Source organism: Beauveria bassiana, assembly GCF_000280675.1.
Source record: "Beauveria bassiana ARSEF 2860 unplaced genomic scaffold BBA_S00002, whole genome shotgun sequence".
Lineage (NCBI taxonomy): Eukaryota > Fungi > Ascomycota > Sordariomycetes > Hypocreales > Cordycipitaceae > Beauveria > Beauveria bassiana.
This window is the reverse complement of record NW_007930837.1, coordinates 1035941-1048504: the sequence shown is the minus strand read 5'-3', so window position 1 is coordinate 1048504 and position 12564 is coordinate 1035941. Positions and strand designations below refer to the sequence as shown.

Sequence of the window (12564 nt, the reverse complement as noted above, 5' to 3'; positions counted from 1 at the left end):
TGGCGGGCAGTGAGTGGATGCTGAAAGAGACTGAAACAATGCCGGCAGTAATAATGGAGAACAGCAGAGATGGAATCATGCAATCGACAACCGTTGGCGAAATGTCTCTGGTGTGGTCAAATGAGGCTTGACTGCGCCAGCCATGTGTGTCTTGGACCAGGCGTGTGTCAGTATGATGTGGCCAACTAGCCCGGTCGGTATTTGTTGTACGGATACGGATTACTGCCGCGTATAATGCGCCGTTTTTAAGAGACCAGTTCAAGTCGATGCATAAACTATTTTCCGCACGTCAAGGTATATGATTGACTAATTGCGTACTCATAGTTGAAATCACTTTCGCTTGTGCAGTCCATTTGACGTCACACCGAGGGGCTAACACTTGCAAGCAAGCCGTACATATACTCGTAGTGCCCAGCCAATCTCGGCGAACTAATCGAGGGCAGTACACGATGAGAGGCGATTCATGATTCCAACACAACCTCTACTGAGCAGCACTGCCTTCATTAGCCTTGTGACCAATGTCCCACATCCAAGACAAGTGAGACTCAGCTGGGATACCTCTTCGCATTGATTAAGCCGATTCAACCGAGTATGATTCGTCCCAAAGATGAATCAACTGTCTTGCGGCCAAAAGTTCAGCCCAAAGCAACGCGCACGCCGACCAGCGGCGCGGTAGACCGCTTCTATTCCCTGGCAGCTGGACATGGAGCCCCCCGCACTTTCTTCTGCCCATTATCAGAATGACTCTGCAAAATTCGGCATGATAAGCGCAGTATCGTATATCATATCTTCTTCGGCAGATACTGTTCGTGCAGCGTGTGTAAGCCGACGCACAATGACTCGTCACCCTCAAGGAAAGACTTGGACTCAGACACGCCGCAAAAAAGTATATCATATATTCATATATCAAAATATTTCAGGCGGAAACACCTCCTACTGGTGGCAGAGTTTGATGCGAGAGACATTTCTTCAGCTTGCCCTAAGGGTCGGTGACATATTCGTATACCGCCGTGTCTAGGTACGGGTGTAGACAGGGCACGAGGGGAAAGAATTGGAAGGGATATGGCTACCTAGAGAAGGCATGAATGGATAAATTTGTTTCAGTTCCGTGTAAATTATCATATATGACCAGTCTGAAACTCAAGATACTGAACTCGCTCACAACAGCGCTAAGGCAAGGTGATAGGAGTAGGCGCCTTTTGTCTCTTTTGGAAGTTGATGGACAACTTTACACCTTTCGGCAGAGCAACACTGTGCTTGGAAAAGTGTCACGAATGAGACAAAGCATTCAGCTGCTTGAAGGTGATTCCCCCGTTCTCACGTATATAATTGACCCGGGTAGCCCAGTCTCTCTCCACCTTCTTCAACGCTTTCAATATTTAACTGCATACACTCAAATCTACAACAACCCTTGACCTATCAACAATCATGAAGTCTCTCCTCATCTTGACCACACTTTTCGCCGGCAGCCTCGCTGCTGTTGTACCTGGACTTGATGATATCCTCCCACCCATCGGGGTCGACTGTGTGGCTGCAGATCTTGCCATCCAAGCGGGGCTCTTGGCCGTCCGGCCCATGCTGCCCGACACTCCCCGCATGGAAGACGCCCTCAAAGCCGGCACCGCCGCCTTCAAACACGAGATTGGTTGCGGCCCGGCTCCCCCCGAGCCCGAACCCGTGCCGGAGGGCGAGCAGATTGACTGCAGTGCAAACAATGTGGACAAGGCCATCGAAGAGGGCAGAAAGGTGCTCAAGGCCGGATTCAAGGTCACGCCTCCTCGATATGAAGAGGCCGTGGAGGAGGGCATCAGGGTTTTTAGGAAGACGCTCGGCTGCAAGGAGCAGGCGGAGGTCATGGCCAGGGGTATTTAGCCGTCTGTCGAGCCGCGTCAGTGAGAGTCCGAGATTCGCAAGTCGCAACGTGTTCTTGAAAGAAATTGCTTGATTGTGTGTGTTGGGCCAGATAGCTAAAGTATTAATACCAAATTGAAAGTTCGATTACATGTCAAGTTATATGTAGATGAGTCCAATCGTACTTGCACGGCTGTCTGTGATCTCATAGGTAGTGGATTTGAAGGTGGCTATGGCTATTTGTACTATTAACTAAGCTCGTTTGATATGTATAATAGATGCTAAAACATCCTTTTTAAGACTTTTTCAATTCATGTCGTTCTAAAGCGCACGCTGGCGGTTTCTCGCGAGTGGCACTTTTGAGGTATAGGTTCTAAAACTACCCTCTACTATTGATGCAACCCCCCCCCCCCCCCAACTTTATTTATCTTCTGGTGGCGAGACCTGATTCACAACTGACCACACCACTTCCGAAATGGTAGCACCTCCAATGAGTTTCATGACTGGCACATTGACCTGCAGTTCCTTCAAAAACCACTGACGCATCTTGACAGCCACAAGTGAGTCGACTCCCAGGTCAAGCACTGAAGACTCGGGCGGGATGTGATCTCCAGCTGGCAGTCGCAGCAGCTTTTGCACGAGAATCTGGAAAGCATGCAAGATTGCATCAAAACACTCGGCCGGTGGTGCAGATCGCAGCGCGGCTAGGCTCAACCGTCCACTGCTCTCCGAAGCCTCGTCTGACGCGTCATTGGACGCAGGGGCGGAGCGGTCGAGCAGGTAGTGTCCAAACTTGGCGTCGTATGCCCACGGCGGCACGACCTTGTCGTTGGCCACGTCCACGTAGCGCAGACTCGACGACACTTCGGGCCCCTGAGGCGAGGTGCTCGGGCTGGCCAAGACGGCCTCTGCGAAAATGTAGCAATAGTCATTCTCGGATATAATGTCGTAGCCTAGAGCCTTGCTGCGCTCGAGGATATTGTGTCCCGTCCGTGTAATGAATCCGACGCCGCTGACGCCGGTGAGATTGATGACGGAAGCTGCCAGTCCACGTCGGCGGCGATGATGAGCCAGGCCCACCATGAAGCTGTTGGCCACGGCATAGGCAATCTGTCCCGTGTTTCCGGCGATGCTGACGAGCGAGGAGTAGAGGATGAAGAAGTCTAGGCTGTCTTGAGCAAAGAGCTCATCGAGATATCGGCTGCCGTCCACCTTGGGCCCAAGGGCTCTCATCATCTGTTCAAATGAAAGATCCATAAAGAGGCTATCTTCCATGACCAAGGCGCCATTTGCTACTCCCGCAATTGGGGGCATGGTTTCATTAATGGTTGCAATTGTCTTTTCAATAGCACTCTTGTCCGTTACGTCGAGCGCAAATGTGTTGACAACGGCGCCGAACTTTGTCTTCTTTGCCGCAATCCACGCCGAATCAACCTGTGGATTGCGACTGGACAATGCAAAATACCTCGCTCCTCGTGAAATCATGTAGGAGACTGTAGACAGACCCAAACTGCCTGCCATCCCGACGAGGAAATATGTCCTGTCCGGACGGAAGTGGCATTCCTCTAGCGCGGGAAGTATAGTGGCGCGTACAGGGAGATTGCTGGTCCAAGCAATCGTCTTTGCTGGGACACCAAACGCAAATTCTTGCGGCAGATCCTGAACCTGGATTGTGCTGTCAGTCAGGTTGTTGGTCTCTTCTGCTACCAAAGAAGCAGCTTTGTCGACGGCGGCCTGTAGAATCTGGAACGTGCGGTCGTCGTCAACTTTGCCAAATTTGTAACTCTGAGCTCGGAAAAAGTCTTTAGCGGTCAGAAGTGCTATGCCGGAGGGGATCTCAAGTTCCATAAAGGCGAGTCCGTTGCTGGAACCAGTCTCAGTACAGTCTACGCACAGCAGCGTATCTGGCTGCACAATCTCGTTGAGCTGACGAGTCGAGCCATGGCGAGCAATATGCTTCCACTCCTGATCCAAGCGGTTCTCGCATCGGGACGCGTCACTGCTTGTAAAGATGAGTCGCACTTCTGCTTTTCTCGCCTCGTCAGCAAGTATCTGCGCCAGCATGTCTGGTGCTTCGTGAACGACCACGCTCGTGAATGGGGGGCAGCGCTGAATGATTGTAGAGGCGCGGAAGACATCACGTAGCTTCTCGGGGAGCAATCTCTCTTGCTGCTCCGAAAGCCCGGAAATAGGCACCAATGACGCTTTATGAGCCGAAACTCGAGACCTGTTTTCAGTACTCAATGCGGCAACGATGCGGCCAGTCTGGACGTCCACTCCAGTCACCGGATACAAGTATCCTAGTGTCGGAATATGTACGCATACAGATAGAGAGTAGTCAACAGCAACCTCAGTCGTGAGTTCCTTCTTTGTCGACTGCAACGAAGATGGAGCCGTGACACGCAATTTCTCGAGTGAAAGCGACGACTCGGCCGCAGACAGTTGAAGAAGCCCCGTCTTTGAAGTCAGGTCAACTTGCACGTGACGCCGAAGAGAGTTGTAACCCGAGTCCAAGTCCTTGTTGGGCAGGTAGCGCGAGATGAGCGGTTGTCCCTTTCGTAGATGCAGCTCCGGCTCGTGGGACCAGAGCAAGTGGTCGGGCTTCTTGATGGAGTGAAGACGATGCAGTCCTACCACGGCTTCAGCTATGAATGGAAAGGCGCCGGGAACGTCGCCTTCAATGTCCAATATCTGAGTGACAAGGTGAGAACATTCCTCGATGAGACAACGAAGGGTTCCCTTGATCATGTTGGCATAAGGATTGCCTCCTTGCGTACCAGAAACCACCCAAATGAGTCGATTGGAGTGGGTGGTTAGCTCCTGCAGCTTGACAAACGTCTTTTCGGTCAAGGAGCGAAAAAAGTCGTAGTCGAGCTCGGTCAGACTGAGAACAAATGGCTTGTCTGTCAGATCGGACGTATCCAAATGAGCAAGACTCTTGACTGTGCTGATTTCGTCGCAAAAGGGTGCCAGTAGACCCTGCAATTGGCTGATCAAATCGCTTGTGACAGCACTGTCACCGCCAATGATGAGCAACTTGGCTATCTTGGAGCCAGATGATAGCATCGGCTGCCGAAGCGCATTGACGGCATCATCGGTTGCCATGGTAGCCATGATGGAGGATGAGCCAACCATTGTACGGCTCTGAGCGTCGATGCCTGCAAACCCGGCCTCGACAAGTCTGCTGTGCCATGTCTCCAAGGTTTCCGTGGGACCGGTCGAGGCTTGGGCATTCTGTTGATCAACGAAGAGTAGATAGCCTCCAGGTCGGATCAGGTGTCGCACATTTTTCAGCGTCTCCTTCTCTAGCGAATGGCCGCCGCGCAATATCACCACATCGTACTCTTGGCCAGTATTCTTCTCCACGAAATCAGAGTTTTCTAGCTGCAGTGAAACTCGTCTTAGAGAAGAAGCATCCTCTCGTGAGTCAGATAATTCTGTAAAGACTGCTTCGTCGATACCATCCAGCACGTACAGCGACGGCCTGCCACCGGCCGCTTTGAATGCATCGAGAATTTCGGTTGCATTGCCAGACGTTCTTTCCAGTATACGGGCCTTTGGGTATCGATCCGTGATCTGTTTGAGAAGACTGGCCAGAATTTGATTTGCGAAAGAAGTAGTAGAAGCATTCTTGTCCACCGTCTGCCCGTTGAGCTGAGAATCACCCTGCAGCGCAGCGGTCCCATTCACAGGCGATGCGGTCAATGTATCCAAATTTACCTCCTCAGACAGCTTGGGAAGCAGTGCAGTGTTTGGATTTGCAGAGCAAAGTACCATGTCGGCAAACATTTGCTTGTCATCTTGCGCGGTGAGCGGCGAAACAGGCGAAACAGTCAAACCTTGGACGCGAAATGTTGCGAGACCGGTGCCGGCATTTCCAACTTCAATATCACCACAGATTGTCCTCCTGTCCAGCACATATGATGAGGCTTTAAAGGTCAGATCATTTGTAGATGTAGACTCGGAGAGAGCTGACGAGTTTATCGTGAGTCGCTTAATCGTGGTGGGAACTTGCAGTGTCTGGAGGCCTCCGTCGCCGGGATAGCTGAGAGCGGCAAAGAGGGCCTGAAAGGAAACGTCGAGCACTGCTGGGTGAACTGGCAGCCAGCTCTCTGATGCAGATGGCTGGATCGAGCTCCCTACCGCAATGGTGCCAGTGGCCAGATTGGTGGTCCTCTTGAGGGAAGCGATGCCGCGAAACGCGTCGCTGTAGTTGTAGCCAATGGCGCGCAGGTTGTCATAGAAGCTCTCGACATCAATTTCGTCTAGTTTGCCGTGGTATTGAGGCAGTGCTGGAAGCATCTGTGACACGTGGTCACCGATGAATAGCTTAATCTTGCCGCTGGCAATGCTGGTGAGACGATTGGACGACTTGGTAATGGCAGCATCGCAGTAGTAGTTGGCCGAGAGAATCGACCCTTGGTCCGGGGACGATGTGATTTTCACATCAGAGAGATAGAACAAAGTTTCAACCGCTCTCTCGTCGTCCAAGGCCAAACCACGATGTATCACCGAGTCGTGTAATTCGGTGAGCCGTCCCTGGAAACCCATGGAAGCTGCAGCTATGGTAGCCGCCTCGGACGCCATGACGAGGAACATGGCCGCGGGAACCACCATCTGGCCTTGGATATTGTGACCTGTGAGCCATGGAAGCTCTTCGCTTGACAAATAGTTCTCCCAGCGATACTCGTTGTCACCACAAGTATCGGCCCGGACGCCAAGAAGGGCATGGCCGGGTGTCTCTCTGAATCGATGTGCACGAGACCTGCGGGATTCGAACTCGTAGGAATGATCATGATCCCAGGGGTATGATGGAAGATCTCGAAGAGTAATCAGATTGCTTTGAGAAAACTGGGCTGCGTACCGGTTCAGGTCCAGACTAGTCTGGGCAGAGACTGACCACAACCATCCCAGAAAAGACGCCAGCATATCGACGTCATCCGCTGAGCGACTCAAGGTACCAGAGTAGGCTACCTTGTTCTGACCTAGGCTTTTGAGAGTCTCCAGTACTGGAGATTTGAGTGCAGCGTGTGGACCAATCTCGGCCCAAGCGGCGGGTGTATCCTGCGGCCATGCGCGAGAGGCGGCTGAGACGGCTTCGGAGAATAAGACGGGTTGAACCATGTTCTTGATCCAATACTCGCACTTTAACTCGTCTGAAGCAACCACTTGACTGCCGCCGTATACGGACGAAAACCATGGGCAAGGTCTAGTCGGGCTGAGAATGTTGATATTGCAAGCGGCCAGCGCTTCGCGGTACAGACTGACACACGGCTTCATGTGGTGCGAGTGGTAGGCTGTTTGCACCCGGAGGATGCGGTTAAACTTTTCTTCGTCGTCCAAAACAACGGCCACTTGATCAATGACATCCCCGTCTCCGGAAAGCGTGACGCTCGTCGGTGAGTTGTAGGCCGCCACAGAGATGCGATCCAGCACCGCCTCGTTCTCGCACAGATCCTTTGCATCTGGGTGCGTCATGGCAGCCGCAATCATGCCGCCCTTCTCGCCTTGGCGACCTTGGGCCAGGTGAGCACATAGACCTCGCGTATAGGCAATCTTGACGGCGTCGTCGGAACTGATGAAACCTGCCGCGTATGCGGCTGCAATCTCGCCGCTAGAGTGCCCGACTACTCCGTCAAAATCGATGCCGGCACTACGAATCAAGTCGACGACAATGACTTGTACAACAGTGCATAGCGGCTGCGAGACGATGCTTTCCTCGATGCGAGACTCGCTCTTGTCCGCCAATAGTTGGTCCTTGAGGGACCACTTTGGTCGATAGGAATCTGGCAAAGCAGCAAGGACAGAGTCTAGGCGGTCGACTGTTGCCTCTGCCTGCTTTGAACTCCGTATAAGCTGGCGGCCCATGGTGGCCCATTGCGCGCCTTGGCCGGTAAAGACGGCCATGAGGGGCTTTTGCTGAGAGGTGACGCGAGTAATGGGGCTTTTTGCGTCGCCGCTCGGCTGGCTTAGTATAGTCTCCAATGTTGCCGTCACTGCTTCTGGCGATGGCGCAGGAACAGCCAACCTGATGTTGAGGGCGCTTTTGCTCTTGAACAGTGTCCAAGCCAAGCTTGCCAGGTCAACATCGGGATTCTGACGAATATGAGCGATATAATGCTGTACAAGCTTGCGCAGGGTCTTTTCAGACGACGCTGATAGCAAAAGTGGAAGAACGTTGGGTGAGGTACTGGCAATTGATGAAATACTGGGAATGGACGAGGTACTCGAGGCCAGAGAAATGACGGAAGAGGCTGAAGCACTGGAACTCTGCAAAGAATCGAATTGTGCTTCATCATGGCTGCTGGGTGAATAGCTTTCGATGATGACATGCGAGTTTGCTCCTCCAAAGCCAAAGCTGTTGACACTGGCTCGGCGTACGCCGCCATTCAGGCTCGGCCAAGGAACTGCCTCGGTAGGGATTTGCAAATTACCGTAGTATGGTTCAATAGCCGGGTTGAGTGTTTGGAAATGAAGATTGGGGGGTATCGTTCGGTTCTGAATCGCCAGAGACGCGCGCATGACGCCTGCCACACCCGCAGTTCCTTCCGTGTGGCCTATTATAGTCTTGATGGAGCCAACATAGAGCGGTTGGAGCTTCTCGTCGCCATCTCTATCGGGGAAGAATGCGTCGTGGATGGCCTTTGATTCGACGGCGTCGCCAGCCTTTGTGCCAGTGCCGTGCGCCTCAAAATACTGGCACCGGTCCTCTTCCTTGCTGATGTCGAGCCCCGCGCGCGCATACACGTCTCTGATGAGTTTGGTCTGCGCTTGGGGATTAGGCATAGTGATGCCCGGCGTGTGACCGTCCTGGTTGACGCCTGTTTCGCGGATGATGGATTCAATGTGGTCACCGTCAGCGAGCGCATCACGCAACGTCTTGAGCACAACGACTCCGATGCCCTCGCCGCGAGCGTAGCCGTTTGCGCGTGCGTCCCACATGTGGCATTTTCCTTGCGGCGAGAGCATGTCCAAGTTTGTCTCGGAGATGAAGGGATCAGCTGACAGGATCAAGTTTGTTCCGCCAGCCACGGCGACCCGTGAGCTCCCGGCACGCAGCTCCTGCACGGCGAGGTGGATGGCGACAAGACTCGACGAGCACGCCGTGTCTATCGTCATGGATGCGCCGTGCCAGTCAAACGCGTGAGAAAGCCTGTTGGACAAGACGGCTCTGGATGTTCCCGTGGCCGAGTACGTGGGCGTGCACTCGCTGTCAAAGAAGACCATGGTGGTGTAGTCTGTGCTCATGACACCAATAAAGGCGCTTGTGTCGGAGCCGCGCAGCGTTTCAATGGGGATTCCGGCCGTTTCTAAACCTTCATAGGTAGTCTCCAGCAACAGACGATGTTGTGGATCCATAGATTCGGCTTCTCCTGGCTGAATATTGAAGAATTGGGGGTCGAATTGCATGGGATCGCCTTCCAGCATGTAGGCCGCAACCACATTGGTTGCTCCATGGTGATGGCCATTCTCGTGGTAGAATCCCTTGGCATTGAAGCGTTCAATGTCTTGTGACAGATCACGGGGAGACCTCAACAAGTCCCAGAGCTTGGAAGGAGAGGTTGCATCTCCAGGGAACCGACACGCACTGCCGACAATGGCGATTGGCTCCATGCTCTCTGTTCAAGGCCCGTCTTGAAGAGAGTTTACGCCAAGTAATAAAGATGAATAATGGGAAGAGAATATTTCACGCCAAGTAAGTATGATTCGAGGGCCAAGTGTGAAAAGAATTAGAGAGTAAAAAGAATTAGGGGAGTATGTTGTGTATTGCCTTGTCTGGAAAAGAATGAGATCGCTTGGCGGGTTAAGTATAGAGTTGGTTGCTTGTAAACGGTTCTTGTTGTCAGAGTTACATCTCCCACACCACATCCTGTTAGGTTACAAAGAGTACCCAACTTATGACGCCTCTCACTAGCAGGTGGTAAGTGGGAATCAACTATCGATGCTACCTGAAACAAACTGTATACTTGATGTCAGTCAACACCGTTGATGGGGACACACCTCCAGCGGGCAGTGAAGCAGGGGGCCATGCATTTCATCAGCGTTACGCCGTCACCCGCCATGTCAGTGCGACGGTGGATGCGATGCGGCTTGTCAGCTTATAGTTCCGAAACTAAGACATTGGGCCCATCTATTCCTGCAGCGTCTTTTTGTCACAAACACGAATTGTCTCGGTGGAGATTCATCGTAAGGCTGTAATGTGAACAGTGCACGCGTGGTACCGAGTCTTTTGCCGTTGGCACTCGACGGTAGGCGAATCTCGGGAAGACCTGGATGCTTGAGTCTCTCATTACAAGGTAGCTCAGCTGTCGTCGCCCCGTTATTACGGTGCGGGCTCACCCAAAGCATGTAAAGCCAAAAAAATGAGAATTATCACGAGCGACTAATACGCAGCTTGCAGCTTGTAGCATCGAGATTTTCTATGCTTACTGATACCAATTCGTCCCAAGACGAATGAGAATCAGTCTTTTCAAGCACCTATATATTAAAATAATTCTGGCTCTAAATTAGTAGTAACAAGCGGCCAGTACAGAGCATGCCAAGCCAGTCGTACATGTACATGACCACATCACTCAAGCGGATAGACCAACTTGAACCCTCGAACCTGGCCTTGTCTAATGGCGTCAATTCCACTTGGAATTGCCTCGAGCCCCCCCTCCATGATGCGTATTGGATGCGGTTTGAGATTGTCTACAGCTTCAGCCAATACGCTTTCTGCCAACTCTGCCAACTCTATTCCCCATTTCAGTAGAGCTGCGTCTGGTTCGCAGTAGAATGGTTTCGGCCACACACAGCCTCGTCCCATGAGCGTAATCGTCAAGACCCAGTCCGACTTGACTGCCTTGCGCCTGATCAGCGAAGCATCAAACGGATCTAATGCCGTGTAGCGGCCGCCAAGTCTCCCCATGGCCTCTCCACAGGCCATGACGCTGGAAGGCGTCGTGACACAGTCAAACGCAAAACTGAGCGCGTTATTGGTAAGTTTGCGAATGTCCTCAACATGAGTCTCGGAATGATAGTCAAATGCAGCTTCCGCACCGTACTCCTTGGCCAGGTCGAAATGCTTAGCCGAGCACACGGCAATAGGCTTGTGCCCAGCGCGGCGAAGAAACTGCAGTGCCATGGTGCCCGTCGCTGTTGCGCCGCCGTAAATCAAGACCCAGCGAGACTGTTCCGCCTTCTTGGTCAGCGAGCCAGGCAGTTGAAGCGAGTGAAATAGGGCAAAGCCGGCAGAGAAGATGGCATTTCCCATGGCGGCGGCCTCGGCAAAGGGCATTTGGCTGGGCATCTTGATGAGGATCGCCCCGCGACAGGCTGTGAACTGGCTAAAGGCACCTACACGGGGCCTGCGCCGGTCAGAGCCGTCAGTGCAGCCAAAGACGCGGTCTCCGGGCTGCAGCTGCCGCCAGGCGGGCTGATCCGGCCCGACAGCAACGACTGTGCCGGCAAAGTCGAGGCCAAGCACGCAGCCGGGCTCGAGAAAGCCGTGCAGCATCTTGGAGTCGACTGGGTTGAGAGCGACAGCCTCGACCTTGATCAAGACTGCGTCAGGCTCCAGCTCGGGAAGCTCTGAATTGGCCGTCACCTCGACGCTGCCATCTTGGGCGCCAATAACCACGGCGCGCTGTGTGCTAGGCGGCGTGCTCATCTCTGGAGTCTTGATGGGCTAGATGTATGGAGAGTTGGATGATTATTTTTTTTTTTTGTGGAAAGAGGAAAAAGAAAGAGAGAAAAAAGAAAGCGCGGAATATTGAGAGAATGAGTAGCTTACACGATAGTTTCTTGCAATGCTTTTCGTTGGGAAAGTGTGCCTTGATGCCAGTCTACCAGTCTATCAGGGCGGCACGGGGATCCAAGACAGATAAGTGGCCAGGTCAAGCCAAACTGACGACTTGAAACTCTGAGAGATGCGCAAAACTCTAGGTGCTGTCCTTTAGATTTACTTTCTCCTTGTTTTGGTAACACTGCATCTCTGAGCTGTTATTCGAGGTTGTGTCATCTTGAACAGGAAAGGCTCCAGGCCGTGCACAAGCTGCACGAGCTTCAGTTTGCGTCGAGTAATTGTCTGAACTAGCAAAGGCCCACACACAGTTGAATGGCTAATTATAGCAGCTATTATTTTATTCCTGCTTTTCCATCATTGTTATCTCATGAGTACATACATACGCCGTACCGTGGCGTCTTTTTCCTAGTCCCGGCCGAGCACTTGCGAGCAGTCAGCCAAACCAAACAAAACAGGAAACTGGAAAAGTCTTCATCGAGCGGCATTGTAAAGAGTACTGACTGACTCGCTATAAGTTGGCTCTCAAACATCTGGTGGGTTACAGCGATTATGGAAATACAGCTGCTAGTCAATTGAAGCTGTGACTTGACCAGATAGCTAACTAGAATCCGATGCATTGTTAATGGGAAATCTGCAGAATGCGTACCAGTAAAGCTGCACAGGTGTGGTGTCAGAATAGATACATGACTAATGTTTATGCATCATGACATCATAAAAAAAAAAAAAAAAAAAAAAAAACGGCGTTTGTTACATGCAAATGTGCATAAACGTGTGTTGCCTTCACCGTTCATTCCGACGTTACAGGTCAGGTCGGTCAATCAGGTCTAGAAAGCCTAAACTACCCGACACCATGGAGACTCCGTCGCATCCACATGTTCAGCAGTAATTCCAAACAGTTTCCATTTTGTCTTTTTTAATTTATTTTTATT

At 52.1% G+C, this 12564-nt stretch overlaps 3 protein-coding genes across 3 annotated transcripts; 1 reads left to right on the top strand and 2 right to left on the bottom strand.

Moving 5' to 3' along the window:
- Positions 1-1428: 1428 nt before the first annotated feature.
- Positions 1429-1872, top strand: BBA_00968 (uncharacterized protein; the record flags this gene model as incomplete). Its single annotated transcript, XM_008596065.1, has 1 exon — positions 1429-1872. One exon carries the CDS (start codon positions 1429-1431, stop codon positions 1870-1872), a length of 444 nt encoding a protein of 147 aa, XP_008594287.1.
- A 399-nt stretch (positions 1873-2271) lies between these two features.
- BBA_00967 (polyketide synthase) lies at positions 2272-9465 on the bottom strand (the record flags this gene model as incomplete). Its single annotated transcript, XM_008596064.1, has 1 exon — positions 2272-9465. The coding sequence occupies one exon, from the start codon at positions 9463-9465 to the stop codon at positions 2272-2274; it is 7194 nt and encodes a 2397-aa protein (XP_008594286.1).
- A 955-nt stretch (positions 9466-10420) lies between these two features.
- BBA_00966 (enoyl reductase) lies at positions 10421-11500 on the bottom strand (the record flags this gene model as incomplete). The annotated part of the gene is made up of 1 exon (XM_008596063.1): positions 10421-11500. The coding sequence occupies one exon, from the start codon at positions 11498-11500 to the stop codon at positions 10421-10423; it is 1080 nt and encodes a 359-aa protein (XP_008594285.1).
- Positions 11501-12564: the final 1064 nt, after the last annotated feature.